At 40.5% G+C, this 19,144-nt stretch overlaps 1 protein-coding gene across 2 annotated transcripts in view; it reads left to right on the plus strand.

Annotated features, from left to right (window-relative positions):
* ATP13A3 (ATPase 13A3) overlaps positions 1-18,145 on the plus strand; it is a 172,425-nt gene extending 154,280 nt beyond the window's left edge. The window contains exons 25-33 of one of the 2 annotated variants that reach the window (XM_077487469.1): positions 4,131-4,240; positions 5,488-5,584; positions 5,995-6,067; positions 10,424-10,601; positions 10,958-11,127; positions 11,935-12,023; positions 12,132-12,212; positions 17,175-17,264; positions 17,734-18,145. In XM_077487469.1, the coding sequence (XP_077343595.1) occupies positions 4,131-4,240; positions 5,488-5,584; positions 5,995-6,067; positions 10,424-10,601; positions 10,958-11,127; positions 11,935-12,023; positions 12,132-12,212; positions 17,175-17,264; positions 17,734-17,931 (1,086 nt within the window). In that variant the 3' untranslated portion in view covers positions 17,932-18,145. The remainder of the gene's footprint in view (positions 1-4,130; positions 4,241-5,487; positions 5,585-5,994; positions 6,068-10,423; positions 10,602-10,957; positions 11,128-11,934; positions 12,024-12,131; positions 12,213-17,174; positions 17,265-17,733) is intronic. The other variant, XM_077487470.1, reaches the window with a different exon arrangement.
* The last annotated feature ends 999 nt before the right edge of the window (positions 18,146-19,144 follow it).

Raw genomic sequence — 19,144 nt, forward strand, 5'->3', positions numbered from 1 at the left:
AGTCACTGTCCTTAGACACTTGTTGCAAGGTTCTGTCTTCTCAGGGACCAACAGCTCACCTGAGTCAGGACACTCGATTGCAACTTTACTTTTGGTCTGCTGAGTTGCAATCCTTCAGGACGACAGAAACTGAAAAAAATAATGCAGTCAGCAGAGATCCAGTGGCAGGTTTGTTAAACAGCCCCAAGCGAGGAATAATAATTACCTGCCTCTGGACGACCTCCGGAAGCCAGCAAGACCAGTGGCCAGACCAGAGAAAAACAAGTCGTACAGTGGTAAGTATAAATGTACCTACCGTACTCTTAAGGTGGCGCAAGCCCTCTTGGTCTGTCCAGGCCAGCCACTCAGTCCCTCAGTCGTGGTCTCCCTTTGGACAGAACCTGGGGGCCCCACGTTGGGCGCCAAATGTTATGGATCTGGAATGGAAGAAAACACCTGGGCATGCATTTAGGTTAATTCTCATGATAAATGCGGTTAAAAAATTAGTCAACTCATCAGATTGTAACTGTTGTGGAAAGTAACAACCAAGTCTAGGGCTGAACCAAACAAAATCTCATAAGGGAATAGGGAGTGTTCTCCCTTAGGTGTGTATCATTTAATTCTTTAAGATACTGTTCATTCTCTCGACCTTCCCACTACTCTGGGGGTGATAGGGTGTGTGAAAAACTAGGAAGGTGGGGCCTCTTCAGTGCATTTGGCACAGATAGTGCATTATCTGAAGAAGTTGGTCAGTGGAGTAATTTCTGGTGCTACATAGTATTTGTTGACGAGAGAGTTCATAAGCGTCTTTGACAAGTGGGCAACTTCATGTGCCTATTGCACCATGGCTGGGTGCATAATCCTGGGTAGACAAGGCTTGTTCTTGCACTCGAATAGTCCATCTCTGAGAGTTGCTCCAATCCATTTCCAGCTTTCCTTCTCATCCGGACTTGCTGCTTCCTGTAGTTCTTTCAGATAAACTCTGTCCACTGGGAGAGTCTGTAAGGCAAGCACGGGTGGTCTTCTTCTACCACCCTGCTGTCCACTTCCCATGGACCAATGGCTGTCTGGCAGCTGAATCCGCTAGATGATTGGCTCAAGCTTCCTTCGAGTTCAGTTGCCGTGTGATTTTACTTTCAGAATAGCCACTTGGTTTGGGAGAAGCAAGGCGTTCGTCAGGTCTTTGATATCTGAACTGTGTTTCACAGGTGTGTCGCATGCATTGCTCATGTGTGATTTTGGCCCATTCTTCCACACACAGTCTTCAAATGTTTAAGGTTCCTTGGGCCTCTTCTGTGAACTGTGATCTTTAGTTCTTTCCATACATTTTCTATTGGATTCAAGTCAGGTGATTGACTGGACCATTCTAGCCGCTTTATTTTCTTTAAGGGCCAGTTCACGCCATACATATGCAGTCTGAATGTGTTCCAGATACTTTTCTGCATGCACGTTTTTGACACGTTTGATGCGTTTTACAGTGTTCCAGTGCAGGAATAATGCAGCACGTGCTACTTTTTTTTTTCTTTCTGACGCTGCAAACACTGGTGTGAATTATGCCATTGAAAACCATATAACCTACTTTCCATGCATTTTTTATGCATAAAAAAAACACACTGGACTGCATGTGGTGCTAACTCGCCCTGAAAACAATTGTTTCCTTGGCTTTGTGTTTGGGATCATTGTCTTGCTGAAAATATCCATCCTCAATTCATCTTCATCATCCTGGTAGATGGCAGTAGATTTTTTTTTATCAAGAATGCATTTTTCCATTCATCCTACCTTCAAAGACCTGAAGCTTGCCAGTACCGTATGCTGAAAAACAGCCCTACACCATGATGTTAACACTTCCAAACTTCTTTGTTGGTATAGTGTTTTTGGGGTCATGTGTAGTGCCATTTGATCTGTAAACATGGTGTGTTTTATGGCATCCAAAGAGTTTAATTTTAGTCTCATCTGCGCAGACTATATTCTCCCAGTATTTCACTGGCTTGTCTAAATGTTGTGCAGCAAACTTTAAACTAGCTTCAACATGCTTTATATTCAGCAATGGAGTCTTGCGTGGCAAGTGTGCATACAACCCATGGTGGTTGAATGCATTACTTATTGTTTTCTTTGAAACAATTGTACCGGCTAAATCCAGGTCTTTCTGAAGCTCTCCACAAGTGGTCCTTGGCTCTTGGACAACTCTTCTGATAACTCTTTTCACTCTTCTGTCAGAAATCTTGCGAGGAGCACCTGGTCATGGCTGGTCAATTTATGGTGAAATTGTGTTCTTTCCACTTCCGGATTATGGCCTCAACAGTGCTCACTGAAACATTCAGAAGTTTAGAAATCCTTCTGTAAACAATGCTATCAGTATGTTTTGCGACAATAAGGTTGTGAAGGTTTTGAGAGCGCTTTTACCCATCATGAGATGTTTCTTGTGTGACACCTTCGTAGTGAGGCACCTTTTTATAGGCCATCAGTTGAGACTGAACCAGCTGATATTAATTTGCACTGACAAGGGGCAGGATTGCTTTCCAATTACTGATTGTCAGCTGGTGTCTTGGCTTTCCATGCCTTTTTGCACCTCCCTTTCTTCAGGTGTTCAATAATTTTTTCCCTTTGTCATTCCATTTTATTAGACATAACTTCATTTCTGAACTTATTTGTTATGGTTTCTTTGTATGTATGGATGAGTTGTTACAGACAAGTGGTGAAAATTTCATGTCAATAGCACCTTTAGAAAATGTATTTACCTAGAAAAATGGTGACGGCTTCAATACTTACACATATACAATGGGATATATATATATATATATATAGAGAGAGAGAGAGATATAGAGATATATTATTTAAAATGTTCTGCTTATTCTAGAGGATATGTCCATTCTAGTGGCTCCGGTTACGCTTTATCCTTCACGTTCTGAGTTTGGGTTAGTCAACCCATATATGTGGGGACCTGTTGCATATTCCTATTGTCTATGTTTTTCCCACCCCACAAATTCTTTGCCTGGGAACATGCTACGGTCTCTGAATTCTATGCCCGTGTCCTGTACTGTACGATTTAGAGGAGGTGGTTTGACTTGCCTAGAAGTTCCATATCTTGCATTACAGGACACTCCTCCCCTCTATTACTTGGTGGTTATGCATTGCATTCTACAAACAGAGGGCTCAATGACCAAGGGAGGGATGGTTATAGGTGTGTGGTTGGTTGTGGGGGCAGAGGTATTCTCTTTAAGAGTTTAGTGTCTAATCACTCGAAGGTACAAGCCTATAACCCAAGGTTTATGAATACCATGTACTGTACTCCAAAAAATTGAATGTTCAGGAAAACCTTCTTTTCTTTTTTTTTTTTTTTTCCTCCCCCCAACCGATGTACACTAAAGCGAGTAACCCCACTTTAGCTGCAGAGAATGCTGAAATGTAATTTGCGCTGTATCTCTCTTTGCATTTGAGTCCTGACCGTATATTATTTTTTTTTTCAATTGAAGCCTAAGAGGAGACTAAACTTTTATGAGTTATTAAAGAATGTTATTTTGAATTAGTTCTTTGATACAGAATGGCTGTGGTTTACAGTTGAAACAAAACCAAATCCTGCTGACAAGGAAGCTGCCATCTGTTTGATCTGCAGTTGCCATAGAGCTCCACATGTGATCAGCAAGACACCAGTCGTTTGATGGCTTGACAATTTGCTTTGGAACTCAACTGTGACAGGCCTCATTCACACAGGGCATACATGTGTTTTATGCATCCCTGTGCAGGCAGGTCTATGGATGTCATTTGAGACAAAGCTGCTGCACGCACACAGCGGCTGTGTCCCAGTATGACATTGCAGATGCATGTTTTGAATACAGACCGTGTGACTTTGGGGACAAGCACCTGCCCTCACGCAGATGTCATATTGGGACACAGCAGTTGTGTCCATGCATCCAACATCAATGGGACTGTCTACACAGGGTTGCACGGAACACCTGGGCATCCCTGTGTCTGTAAACACAGCTCTGCATGGGCATATAGTATAGTACATCCTGTGTAAATGAGGTCTTTATCATTCATGGCATGCCTTGAATATACTGTAACTGTTCTTGAAAACCAATGGGTTTAGTTCCGCTTTAAGTTTATTACTGCATTAAATTAGAATTTTCCTACTGTTGGTGATCTCATCACAGGCACTGAAAAGAGCCCATGGCGGTATATCACTATCTGAGTTGGAGGCATCTGTAGCATCACCTTTCACCTCCCGGACGCCCAGCATTGCATGTGTGCCAGATCTTATACGGTAAAGTGCATTTACCTATCAGTTTTAACTAACAAAAGATCTATTTATGAGATGTGCTGTTTGAATTAATACAGTTTCATAAAGCTTCCGGATACTCAACCCCTATTTTGCACTGTGTAAGCCAGGGATTCCCAAACTTTTGAAGACCGAGGGCCACCTAAGTGACTTGGTAACCGGTCATGGAGCAGGCAGGTGACAGGTCTGTGTTCACTTTGCATATGCAGAGCGGACAAGAACACAGCCCACTCTACTCTATATCATCCTATCCACCCAGATGGAAGGGGACGGATCCCCTTCTATTTTTTTTTTCTTCACTGGATTGATTTGGAGGTAGGTGGGTGTAAATGGACACAAGTTCACCATAGAGGTGAATGTAGGGTCGGATTGGGTCTGCCTGACGGTTTTTCAGGTGGACCCAATCGGACCGATCATGTGAAAGGGGCCTAGGGCTGCTTTCATACCAATGCACTCCAGTATACAGGTGCAGCACAATGCACCTGTGGCTATCCTGCAGGTTAGCTGCACTTTGTCATAATAAAATTCTATGTCCTGGAGGTGTGGTGCACTTTCTGATAGTGCTTTCAGAATGCACACCAAACCCTCAGGTAATAACGTAGGTAACCAGCAGGTGCACTGCGATGTGATAGTTTGAAATCAACCCAGAGTAACCAGTGCAGAACTAGAACAGATATGCCCATATGTGATTTTCATTTAAAACAATTAAACAGACTTTTTTTTAAACACAGTCTTCACTTCAGAAATCACCAGCTGTTGCTGTCCCAGGCGGAGTGCAATTGGTTTCACTCCACTTGGATAGGACAGTAGCAGGCGCTGCATCGGAAGCGTCGGCTTTATTCTCTATTGCAGCTGCAAGCTTTCTCTACTGCCAGCTTCATTCTCATCACTGATGCTCCACGGTGGCGAGTCAGGAACCCGCTATCTGGGCTTGCAGACCCCCCCAGCAGAAGGTCGCGGGCCACACAGAGGGCGCTGAGAGCCACATGTGGGCCACGGCCATCAGTTGGGTATCCCTTGATGTAAGCTGTGCAACCAGTCAGATTGTGGACATCCCTCCCATTGTAAGAAAAGTTTGGTAATGTTTATTTGCTATATTTACTAGTTAAAACTCCTAGTTTTAAAAAATGTTTGCTTTTACACTAGACTGAATTTTATATTTCACTTATGCACTTTATTTAAGAGATTATAATTGTCATATTATACCTGATGCTCTCTCATTTGTTTTGTAGGGAAGGGCGTGCAGCTTTAATCACTTCATTTTGTGTATTCAAATTCATGGCTCTGTACAGTATTATCCAGTATTTCTCTGTCACCCTGCTCTACTCTGTGAGTATTAGTCTGCAGATTAATGGCTCTACACAATCTTTTACACTTTTTACCATGTTGTGCTACTTAATCATTCACTGAGCTTTTTTTCTTAATGTAAGCGCTCTATCACTTTTTAACATTCTTAATTTTATACATTACTAATAACCTTTTAAACAGTGTCTGCCTTTAGGAGGTACTCATTTTAGTCCCATTCAGAGATAACAAACACCCCCATCGGTTTATTACGGTCTTGCTTTCTTGCAAGTGTCAATATGGCACTTCATCATAAATATACAATTGTTCAGCTTTTTATTATATAAGATCATTTATATACATGTATAGATTTCAAGAAGACTGTTTTAGCATTAAGTAGCTGCAGTTTTTTTTAAAAGCAAATGTATTTATTTTTTTCCTGTTTGTTTGTCTAGATCCTTAGCAATTTAGGTGACTTCCAATTTCTCTTCATTGACCTGGCCATTATACTGGTTGTGGCATTTACAAGTAAGTGTTCCTATTGCCCACAAATTTTATGTCCTTTTTAACATTTTTTTTTTTCATTTGTTAATGTTTATTGTGTCATATCTCACATTTTACCGTTGCTACTTCTGTTTTTTTCACACAAGCGCAGTATTGGTTTGTTTTATGTCATGCCTTTCTTCTGCTTGGAAAGACCTGGGAGTGATGTTTCCGTTAAGGTGGGAGTATGGTGTTATAAAATATAGTGTTATAAAATAAAGGCCCATTATCAGATGGGTAGAAAGTCAAGCAAGTCTATATGACCGAATGGTCAAGCAGGGGTAGCTTTAGTCTGAAGTTTTAGCCACAATATTTATTGCAGATCATTTTATTAACTATAGAGGACAGTGATGTATCGGTCATCTACTGACTGATTTTACTGTTAATAATATTTAATTTTTGTTGAATGTTTAGAAGCCTCAACTGTCCTTTCTCCTGTCAAATCATGCACCTTCAGCTCTAAGCTGTCTTTTTTACAATTCCAATTTCCAGTATGCCAAACTCCAGTTTCTTTTATTGCATGTCAGAAGGTCCCCTTTTTTCAAGCATAACCCCTCTCTCTACGGAAGGCTTTAGTTTTCTTTGCTAGTGGCTAAATGTAATGTGTCTGCATAGGACAATGCGGGGTTGACCTGTAATGTTGCCGGCCAGCCCTGGATCCTGCGTTATGGAACCCTGTGCAATGACATATATGTGCAATCACAATATGGCTGAGTTGCACGTGCAGTGCAGCCAGTGATGTCACGAGTGTGGCAGAGTGCTCTGGCCTTCTTGGCTGACATGAGCGGCTGTGTCAAGCAAGGGTCCCAGATTATATGTCAGCAGGCCAGTGTCTGCCTGACTGCAGAGGAAGGCAATATGGTGGGAAGCGGTCCTATATACCTTTTAGGTAGGGAGGGTCTTGGATGCAGCCCCTCTTGCATTGTATCTTTAGGGGATCAGTTTGTTCCATATGGCTTACTCCCTTTCCCCCAGGTACCACGCTACCTCCAGGGCACCTTCCAGAATACTTGCCGGTTTAGACCTCCTTGGTCTTAAATGGAAGCATTTCCTCATTCCTTCCTTATTGAATGGAGAAGAGGATACGGTAGAGTAAGATGGGTACGTTTTTGGTAGAAGGGGATGCAGCACAATCCTCATCCGAAGAATCATCTGAACACTGCAGGGTCAGGGTTTAACTCAGGCCCAATATAACCTTTGTAAGTTTTGTCATGGAAAATGGTAGACTAATTTAACGTTTCTGCTTCTCCAGTCCTCCACTCCAAAGGTTGTAGGATTTGGATAATGGTGTCTGCTACAGCATTCATAGTCCTTTCCTGTACGTCTTCATTAGCCGCTTAAGGGCTGCCTCCTGCACATATACATCGGCAGAATGGCACGGCTGGGCACAAGCACGTACCTGTACGTTGCTCTTTAAGTGCCCAGCCGTGGGTCAGGAGTGTGGTCCTGAGCTCCTTGGCCACGGGACCAGCGGACCCGATCGGCACTGGTGTCCCGCGATCGGGTCACAGAGCTGAAGAACGAGGAGAGGTCTGTGTAAACAAACCTCTTCCCGTGCTTCCTACTGAGCCTGTCACTGATCGTCTGTTCCCTGTTATAGGGAAAGATGATCAGTGACATCAGACGCCAAGCCACGCCCCCCTACAGTTTAAAAAAAAAAAAACACACATATACACACACTTAACCCCTCCCCGCCCCCTAGTGATTAACTCCTTCACTGCCAGTGTCATTTACACAGGTATCTGCATTTAAATAGCACTGATTGCTGTATAAATGACATTGGTCACAAAATGTGTCAAAAATGTCTGATGTGTCTGCCATAATGTCGCAGTCACAATAAAAAATCGCTGATCGCCGCCATTACTAGTAAAAAAAAAAAAAAAAAAAAAAAAAACTATCCCCTATTTTGTAAGCGCTATAACTTTTGCACAAACCAATCAATAATCGCTAATTGCCTTTTTTTTTTTTACCAAAAATATGTAGAAGAATACGTATCGGTCTAAACTGAGAAAAAAAAATGTATATATTTTTTGGGGCTATTATAGCAGAAAGTATAAAATATTGCATTTTTTTCAAAATTGTCGTTCTATTTTTGTTTATAGCGCAAAAATAAAACACGCAGAGGTGATCAAATACCTCCAAAAGAAAGCTCTGTGGGGAAAAAAAGGACGCCAATTTTGTTTGGGAGCCACGTCGCAGGGCCGCGCAATTGTCAGTTAAAGCGACGCAGTGCCAAATCGCAAAAAGGGGCCTGGTCCTTTGGCTGCAAATTGGTCCAGGGCTTAAGTGGTTAAAGGAGGTGTTGTACACGGATTGGGTTCACCCTGCCAAGATGTCCATCGCTCCATACAAGTTTGCTCAGCAATACCCCATGGAGACTGAGTACACTATTAGATTATGCATTCTGTGGATCCGGCAGTCTAAATATTATTATTCTATTATTCTTCTTTTTGAGGGAAACTTTTTGTTCTGTCCTACTTGGATGCTTACATCCAGTTGGTGTCTGTAGGTAGGGGTATTTTGTTACTCCTTAGAATAGAAGTCTACATCACTGCTCCGGCGAATCACAGTGCCGGAGCAGCGAGACCCACCAAGAAGATGGACGCTCGGAACTACAGGGGACAGCGGTGACTTTGCTTGCTCCTGTGTCAGGTAAGTGACACATAATGGACTACTATGCGATGCATAGTAGTCCATTATGCTTTGCCTTTACAGGGAATGAAAGAGAAAGTAAACTCATCAGGGTTTACTTCCTCTTTAAGCTGCAGTTCTGCTCAGCACACCAGGATCCAGCAGTCACTCTCTCGTCCTCGCTTGCCGGTGTTCACAGATGTCCCACTCAGAAAAAAGGAGGATGCTTCACATAGCATAAGATCCAATACTCTTTTATTGTTAAAAGTAATACGTTTGTTTTTAAAAGAACAAGATCCCGGTTAAAAGTAATATACCGGCCGGTATTGGGAATCAAAATGCCCGTGCTTCCGGGACCTCGTATGTCGCAATGACGTCAGCATGTCGTACCACATATGTGTATGTTGTTTGTACCAATAGTACAGCCCAGAACCAGTCGTGTGCATTTTGCTTTTTTGTGTCCTCCCTAAAAAACACTAACTAATGATTAAAAAAATAAAATAAAATTGGAAACAAAAATTCTTCCTAAAATATACTGACCTTTGACCCAAATGCTAACCCTTGCACTGACCTAGATCAAACTTCGATCTAGGTATTTTTTTCGTTATTTTTTGATCTATATAACTCTTTTTTTTTTTTTTTTTATATGTATCCAAGGGGCGTGCTTGTGCTTCACTGATCACTGGGGCAGCCAATCAGGCTACCACAGCGTTCAGGTGACCCAGAATCTGGAGGTCTGAGTCCCGATCTTTAGTACAGGACTCGGGGCTCTCAGTGAGAGCAGAAAGCACAAAGCCAGATACTCATATATACAGCCCCAAGGCAAAAAGCCCAGTGCAGTGGGGCCGCATATGTGTTCTGTCTGCATGAAGGCGTTAAAATAGTTTGGCCTATCCACATCTCCCATAACATTCACCCAATTTCCGACTCTGCTTTGGGGGCTTCTGCATATTAGGGTATCCCTGTTGTGCATAGCTCGATGACTTACTTCTGAGGGAACAGTCCACTTATCTGCTGGAGTCCAATGTGTCTCACACCATGCACGCTCTGCAGAGGTTTGGATGGGTCCTGAATTTGAAGAAGTTTTACTCCCGCTTGATTGATGTACTTCCACTGCTGTTTTTTTTTTATATCCTTATTGATCACAGTGCAGTCCCCAAACAGTGAACTGGCCCTTTGTTTAAAAAAAGGTTAGCAAACCCTGGGTTAGCAGCTTTTGTAAAAATATTAATTGCCTGGTGGAGAGGATATTGCTTGCTCTTTCTATTTTTTATTTTTCCAGAGTTGTATTTTTTTTCTCTAGTTATACTACAGCGGTTTACAATTTCTTCTTGAGTCCTTTGTGTAAAAGCACACTGGTAGAATATTTCCCCATGCCTCAGGCATGTCTGCTGTTTTCTTTCTTGAGCTGGTGTATAGCTCTGTCAAAGTAAGCAGCATGTGCTTTTTCTTAATGCTTCAGACAAGCCAAAAAATTCACTTTTGTGTTGATTTAAGTGTGTACAAACTACTACTGTACAAAAAGAAACCCCATTTTGCTAATTTTCTAGATAATTTAAAGCAGTCTACTGGTAATACATTAGTTAAGCTATTAAACAATATGTTATAATTTAAAATCAGATTAGTGTATTTCTGTAATTAAGAATTTATCATGTATTCTTGTATTTAATATGTATTTGAGATTTAGTAGATCTTCATTTTCATTTTCAGTGAGTTTAAACCCAGCCTGGAAAGAGTTGGTAGCACAAAGACCCCCGTCTGGCCTAATATCTGGACCCCTTCTATTTTCTGTCCTTTCCCAAATATTTATTTGCTTGGCATTCCAAACCATGGCTTTTCTGCTTGTGAAACAGGAGCCTTGGTACGAGGTCTGGACACCCAGCAGCAAGTAAGTGTCCTCTTTCTACTCTTTATTTCTTTAAGTGGAACTTTATGCACAAAACAAAAAATTGTGAACAGGCGGGTTTTTTAATGCAGAATAAGACATTATGTCCATTCTATTCTTATGTGCTTGTTTGCAATGCGCACTGGAAATGTGCATGCCTGGGGTTGAAGTCATCCCAGCCTGGCCTTACAAAATGGGCAAAAATCTGAACCCGGAAGAAGACCAGCCAAATATGTTGATGGTTGACAAGATTGTTCGTGTACACCACTTTGCTGAAGTGGAAGAATATGGTACCCCTGTAAAACAAGTCATCTGTGCCCAGTTACACCTGTTATGATTGTTCTATTCTTCTCTTCCAGTGTATGCAATATCTCTTTAGATGGTCATGAAAATCACACTGAAATTGATGAGCATAACATCAGCAACTATGAGAACACGACCCTGTTTTTTGTATCCAGCTTCCAGTACCTCATTGTGGCAGTTGTATTTTCAAAAGGAAAACCCTTTCGCCAGCCTAGCTACAAAAACTGTACGTGCTTTTTTTTCACAGCTGTAGTGTATTTTAGTTTTCTAGTGTATTGGAGATGTTTAGGTAGTCAAACCCAACTCTGGATTTACACAGTGCAACTTATAACATCTAAGTAAAAGATGTAACACCAAAGGGGTGAGGGGGGGGGGGGGGGGTAGAATCTGCTTTAGCTGCATAGAAACCATGGCATGCAGGTTTAATTGTCAAAACTTAACTGAACAGGTAGAAGTTATAATCTGACCACCATACACCATTTTTAGTAAGTCTCCCCAAAAATCCCAGGGGCGTGGGGGGATTTATGAAATGGCAGCTTCACTAAAGGTTACACTGTCCTTTAAATTTACTATCCAAATCTATATATGCCAATTTTTAGACATTTACTGTCCATTCTCAGTATCCACACACTCTGTTGTGTTTGAGACATGTTCAGTTACCGAAGGTTAAGTTTGGAAGTGGGGCTCTAATGTGACCATTTTTAACATGATTGTTGCAGAAGTTTCCTTATTTGCAATGCTTGTGCATACAGTATGTATTTATTGGAAAGAGAAAAGCTTTTGGACCCCCCCCCCCTTTTTCTGGTTGTATCTTTGGTAAACCATTAGTTCACAGTATAAATCCAAAATGTGTAACTAGCTATCCTTCTGTGAATAAATCCTGGGGTTTCTGTTGTGGTAGCTTTAGAGATAAGTTGTTGTCTACAATAGCCACAATCAGGACATATTTGAGCTAGAACAAAAAAAGTGTAATTGTTTTTCGGAGACTCAGCATATAATGACTTTAATGTCCTTCCATCATTCTCTCCTTTAGATTTCTTTGTAATCTCAGTGTTGGCTCTCTATGTCTTAATATTCTTCTTCATGCTGCACCCTATAAACTCTGTTGACCAGTTTTTTGAGGTAAGCTGTACTGTTATTAAAGTGAACTTGTATCGATTCTTCAGCCTCTTACTCAAGCATGATTGACTGGCTTTCACTTAATATGTTGTACTTTTTTTTTTTTTTCAGCTGGTCTGTGTCCCATTTCAATGGCGCTTTGTAATGCTGTACATTATTATTGGAAATGCATTCACATCAGTTTTGGTAGAGGTAAGACCTGGAAGCTTTCGGTAATAATAGTATAGTATAGGCTTCAGACAGGAGTGTTTTTTTTTTTTTGAGAGGCATGCATGAATCATACAATAAAGTGCTTTGCATGAGCATTAAACTAGTTTGTACTTTTTCATATTATGTAGTGTTACAACTTGCATTTAAATGGGGCTGTAGCCATTTAATTTGAAGAACATACTTAACGTTTTTAAGGTGCATAAAAATCTAAAAACTATAATTTACCTTGATATAGTACCCTATTTACCGACAATGACAGCTTTGAACCTTTTGGGGTTAGAACTCAGAGATTTTTGGAATAGTTATTATTATACAGGATTTATATAGCGCGACAGTTTACGCAGCGCTTTAGTTTAAAGATTGTGTTTTTTTTGTGTTTTTTTATTTATTATTATTATTATTTAACCCAACCCTGATTGGTCTTTTCTCCAGAGTCCTGTTTTTTACTTGTTTTGATTGAGCTATCCCCTAAAGGCCTGTGTCAGTGGGCTTGCATGGGCAAACACAGCATGCTTTTGACATCAGTTTGTATAATAAAATTGCCAGTGCAGATGACCTGACGCACACACAAGCCCTTAAATGCTGGCTCTAATGATGCATTTTGTTTAGATACGTTCTCTGACAGGCTTTGGAGAATTCAGAAGATAGGTGTGTTTTTGTTTAAATAACTTAACAAGTATATTGCGTAGGATATATTGCATAGGAATAGGATACCATGATGTAACACCTGACATCGGTTCCACCAGACATTAGGTAGGGGTTTCACAGTGAAGATTGTGAATACTTAACACAATCAAGACCTTTTATGTGGAGGTTATACATAAATTGGAAAACTACATATTTTTACATTTGGACTGTTTTGCATATATTGGTATAAAAAACAAAAAAACACAAATTTATTTCAATCACAGGTTTTACAACTACAAAATCCCAAGTGAGGGGGTGACTAATTATGTTATGCAATGCACTATATATAGTGTACTGATCCAGCTTTCACTGGAATGATGAGCTGTGGCCTAAAATGTCACTTTTACAAAAAATAGTATTATTGGCTATTAAAGGCATAATAACATTAAAAAAAAACTCCTTGCAAACAAAACATTGTGTTTAAAACTGGCTAAAACGTAGCTAAAATAGAGTGCCTGATGCTTTAAGAAAACAAATAATGCCGCATGTATTGCTGTGAGGTATGCTGCTTTATAGCACAGCAAGCCAGGGTATGATGTGTTTGCTGTTGATGTGTATTGCCTTTATGTACTGCTGCCAAGTTGTGTTTTTAAAGCTCGTGCTCATTGCAGGCATGCATTGCAGCTTTTATTTAACAATAAGGCATGCAGACTTTTTGGCATGAGGATGTTTTTGTTTCAAATGAACAGATGAAAACTTTCCTTAGCCTAACCAATTATTAAAGACAGTCCAGTCCTGCCATTGATTCGGGCTTACTTTTCAAATCTGTTATAGTGTAGTTGGTGGGGTGTCACCAGGACCACAAATTTGAAACAACCAAAATGACCAAACTTTCACTTCTGTAATCAACACTAAGAGGGAGAAGAGTAATGCTTGTGTGCTTAGGATGGCTTTTCTTACCCCCAGAGCTCGAAGGTCCATAATAAATGCTGAGAAACATGATAATGAACAGTGTAATAGTATGCATATAGAAGTTTTTAATACCTATAAATTGATGTCATCGTATTAAATGTGATTACCACAGAGTCTGAGCCAAATTTAAAAGAAATGTGTGTAGTATTACCTCCAAATATCTTAACTAGGTTTTAAAGGGCATATTGGTAAAAATAATTTTTAGAATTACATCTGCTAAGCATTTTTGAATTTCTCAATGCCTTTATCATGAACTGTACACACGTTCAGACTTCCTGGCTTGTGCCAATGCTGTTGAGCACAGGGATCATTTATTGTTATGCTGACATAAATTAGAGCACGTATATTTTTGAATATTAATTACCTGTGCACCAAAAGCATGCTTTGAGGGCACCTCTTTCTGGAATAGAAGTGCCCCAAACTATGCCTTTTTAAATATGTAATTGCAATATGAATCAAAGCTGTTTACTGTGGAGTCAGTTCTAATGGATATATGCTATAGAATCTAAAATATTTGTTACACGCAGATTCCCTTGTGAATGCCAATAGGTTTGAAGCATTACCACCTCTACTGTGAAAGAGGGTCCATGTGGTAATCCTTGGTTACCTGTGGGCACAACTACAAATTACGTTTTTTTTTTTTTTTTTGCTTTTTTTTTTTTTTTTACGCTTTGTATAGAATGGGACCGGTTTAGAACCCCTGTCAGTTTGTGATGCTGTCTGGGAAGATTTCAACTCACTTTGTTCTGGTGACAACCTTTTACCAGGCAGATAGTAAGGGATAATTACCAGGGAAACTGGCAGCAATAAAATATAAAAAACTGATGGGCTTTAGCATTCCCCTATTTAAAGCTTTTTTTTACATAGTTGGTGAGGTTGAAAAAAGACATCAAGTCCCACCTGTGTGTGTGCTTTGCTTATATTACATCGCATATCCCTGTATGTTGTGATCATTAAGGTGCCTATCTAATAGTTTTTTATAATTATCGATGCTCCCCGCAGAAACCACTGCTTGTGGAAGAGAATTCCACATCAGTAAACAACCCTCTATTCCGTTTAAGGTTAAACCGATTCTCTTCTAATCTTAGGGAATGGCCACGCGTCTCTTTAAATTCCCTTGAGCGGAAGAGTTTTATCCCTATTGTGGGGTCACCAGTACGGTATTTGTACATTCAAATCAAATCCCCTCTCAAGCATCTCTTCTCCAGAGAGAATAAGCTGGATCCACTGGACAGATTTATATCTGTGTTAAAGAAATGTCCCCTAGCCTCCTGTCCTGTGGAACAAATCTTTTTACTAGACAGAAGGTAAAGGAATCTCTCCAACAAGAGCTTCCAATGGCAATAACACCTGATAGGAGTTACAATCCTTCCTCGCTCTATCCAAACAAAAAAGGTTTTGGCTGTAGATACTTTAAGCTACCAACATTCACTTTTCTGTGCCATTTAATGAGTGCAGTTGTACTTAATTTGTCTCTAACATTCTCATCAGATACACGGCTCATTTGCTCCAGGGTAATCCGTTGTGGCACATTGAACACATGCATTGGTCTGCCATTTGCTCCATAACTTATCTGAAATGTATCTGCTGCATTTTTGATAATACAGTGCACCACAACACAGGTGTGTTGGTGCTACTCACAGTAAATGAAACCGCAGTGCGCCATTGAATGGAATGGTGTGGACAGGTCCACAGCCCTTCCTTGGGACATTACTGTAACCTTCTAGACAAAATTGTATTTATAGTTACACACCAAAGGGTATTACATAATCTGCACTTTTTGTACCACATCAAAACCTGTTTTCTGATTTTGTATGGGAATGTTGAGACAAAAATTGTTTCTGTATTTTGGAGCCACGTAAATATTTTCAAGCAGTTGTGATAATCCTTACTAATTTTCAAATTGTCTGTTGCTTAGTGGAGCAGATAGTCAGTCAGTTATTCCATCTTATCCACATTTTAGACCCCTTTCACACTGAAGGCGCTTTACAGGCATTTTAGTGCTAAAAATAGCGCTTGTAAACTGCCTTCCATGCCTCCCCAGTGTGAAAGCCTGAGTGCTTTCACACTGGGGCAGTGTGCTTGCAGGTTGGAGAAAAAAGTCATGCAAGCACATCGTCTTTGGGATGGTGCGGGAACGGTGTATAAACCGCCCCTGCCATTGAAAGCAATTGGGAGCATTGCCGAACAAGTTGTACCCCATTAGCGGCGATGGAATCGTTCAAATCGGTGTAACTCAAATCACAGCAACTTTGAAAAAGGTTCCTGCACTATTTTTGTGTGACTTCGTTGTGATTTGTATTGACATCTGTTCAATGAGGTTGCACAGAGTTTAAGCAAGCCGCAATGCAGGCCTACTGCAAAGTTGACTTCGAAGTGTGTGTTAGCAACGTTCTCTGTTAGGGCAGGTGGAGAGTGTAATGTCACCGGTCCTCCTTGTCAAATCAGACAGCGCCTTGTATTCACTGGAAAAAATACAAGGCTTTTTTCTGAATGGCAGCAGTGCCAAGCGAGTGATCCCCTGTGGTTACTACGCAGAATTGCAGCCACTCTGCTGCACCTGGCTGCTACAGCAGTAATTTGCAGCTTACACACTGTCATCAGTCAGGTATGACATTTGCATACTTACATTGTTCTGCGCTAGACCAATGTAACTACGACAAAACAATCATACCTTAATTTCAGGTTTAAAGTAGAACTAAATTCAATTTTTATTTTATTTTTTTTGATATGATAGGGGAGGGTTAAAACCCCTTTCAGGCTTTTTTGCCATCTGCCACCTGTGTCCTGTTACCCGTTTTTCCCTTCTCTTCCTTTCCCATAGCCAAAACAGGAAATGTGTGGCAATCCCTTCAAAGCGAGGGAATCCCTGGTTGTCACCAGGTTACTCAGAACTAGTGTCCCCATTGGAAGATTTCCTCTTTATTCCTCTTCTAAGGACAACCAAAAATTTTAGATTTTCCTTCACTTTCGGTGGTAACAGTAAGCGTGCCAAATAACATGAAAGGTGTTCTAATTTCTCTCTATTCTACCTAGAAAAAAAAATACTTTAGTTACACTTTAAGGTAAATGGGAATCTGCTGACCTACGTTTGATGTGTGTTTAAAATGCACATCGATTGTAGGAATACCACACAATTGTACTCAACCCCTTAAGGTGGTGTTCTCTGAAATAAGCATATGTCTATTAGAATAGGTTTCTCCAGGTACCAGGTGATTGAAAGCACAGTAATTGTGATTCTAATACTTGACCGTAGCCTGTTTTTAAATATTAATTTTATTAATTTGCATGTTTCTAATGAATTGGTCCTTTTAATTCTTCCCACCCACCCACAATTTCTCGCAGACTGTCGTCCTTGATATGATACTCTGGAAGCTTGTGTTCAACCGAGACAAGCAGGGAGAGTCCCACCTCATGGTCACCCACCCCCCACAGGTTGGAACTTCACTGTTCATATGCACTGGGCAGCTTAAACCCTGCAGTCCCTTTTTATCTTTAGCATTAGCTGCTATGCAGTGTCATGTGCCTTTTGTTATCTGTGTGTGTGTGTGTTCATCTTCCTGCTACATTTGCACGAATAGCTGTTGAGATAGACTGGTGAATGTGTTGACGTGCATGGTATGACCTTGTGAGAGGATCTTGCTGTTATGGCTAACCAGTGCTGCTAATATAATGCTTCCCAAAGAACTCATTATGGATTCTACCAAAGCTGTAAAGTTTTAAGAATGCAGACTTGTATAATTTTCTCTGCCCTCTTGGGGTTGGATATACTTATCTGTTGCTTTAAATATAAATTAAAATTAGGCTACTTTGATGTATTTCTTATTTTAACTTGTGTTATTGTTGCCTAGATACAGAAGCCCTCAAGTCATTCATTTACTGAATTTGTATCTGCTCTTTCTAGGAGGCCATTGATCGTTGGGGAGGACATGTCTGCTCATTTTTGTGTTTCTGCCGAAAAAAAATGCCCAAAGCAAAATATATGCACTTAGCACAGGAACTATTGGTGGATCCAGACTGGCCACCTAAGCCAAGAACAACTACTGAAGCGAAAACTTCTGCCCAAGAAAATGGCGGCCACCATATTGTCACAATTACGTAGCAGTTGCTTTTAGTGGCTTTTTTATTTTATTTTTATTTTGTTTCCAATACGATTGTCCCATATGCACTGCTGGTGGGGTCTGTAATGCATTGTACACTGCAGAGCCCATCATTAGAGTTTTCATAGTGTCTTTATTCAGGAGATGGGCATGGTCACCAGCGTTGCTTACTTAAGTTTCTATGTAGAGTCTCAATGAAACTCATTTTTAAAAGGCTTCAGAAATGATTTTTTTTAATAATTTCAATTCTATATGCAGCACTGTGTTAGGTGGGGTACATTACATTTTTTTATTATGAATTTTTTTGCTCATATAACATCACGTCTATTCTTCCATTTTTCCAAGTCATTTTGGACCATTGTGTAACAAGGTGTAATTATCATGCTAATTTACTCATTTGCTTTCAGTTTCTTGTGGCCCAGAAATATGTTCAGGTGGGTACAGGAGTACATTTTTCCCACACTTCAGTTAAATCCTCTTCATGCGAATAGTTACAATTTTGGAAAGTGTATAATGTTGATAGGGGTCTAGGCACCTGTAAAATGAAGGGAGGTCCATTACAGCTTTAACATTTGTTGGTTTGGGAATGGTTTGTGTTGATGCCATATAAATAATTCTGAATAAGATGATTAAAGGATAAGTTCACCTTTGAGAACATGTTTTTAGTGTGGAACATGTAACATGTCCCCACTGCTGCAGTAGCTCCCTGCTGCCTTCTGTCCCTGTGACAGCTGTATGGGGAGAAGCTTCCAGTACTAGCTTTCACTTTTTGAAAACGGAATGGATGTGTGGAGCTCCACGAACACGGCCGCGTCATTCATACACAGATATTTTGTGGTTTTCGGCTTGTAGTTCATTGAGTTTTCCTGTCGATGTGAAACTGCCTGGCTGTAGCATATACAGGGCAGTCGGCTCACATTGACAGTCTGCAGGAGACCTGCATGGCATCAGCAATCTGCTGTTCACTGTAGCAATACTTTCCAGTTCCTTGGTGTGTGTGTGTGTCTCGCCTAGGGCATCCAAAATGCAAAAAAAACTATAAATTGGATACGCTAAGCGAATAATAGCAATGGGAAGGGCAGTGATGTGTGCTATCCACTATGACAACCTGTATGTATTTTTTTTTTTTAATCTGTTTTGGATTTTGAAGCTTTATTTTTTACTTGGTGATTAGGATTTCCTGCACTTTGCAGCTCTCACTGCAATATTTATTAA

This window comes from Lithobates pipiens, unplaced genomic scaffold, assembly GCF_037356315.1.
Source record: "Lithobates pipiens isolate NorthernLeopardFrog02 unplaced genomic scaffold, aLitPip1_a1.2 Scaffold_18, whole genome shotgun sequence".
Lineage (NCBI taxonomy): Eukaryota > Metazoa > Chordata > Amphibia > Anura > Ranidae > Lithobates > Lithobates pipiens.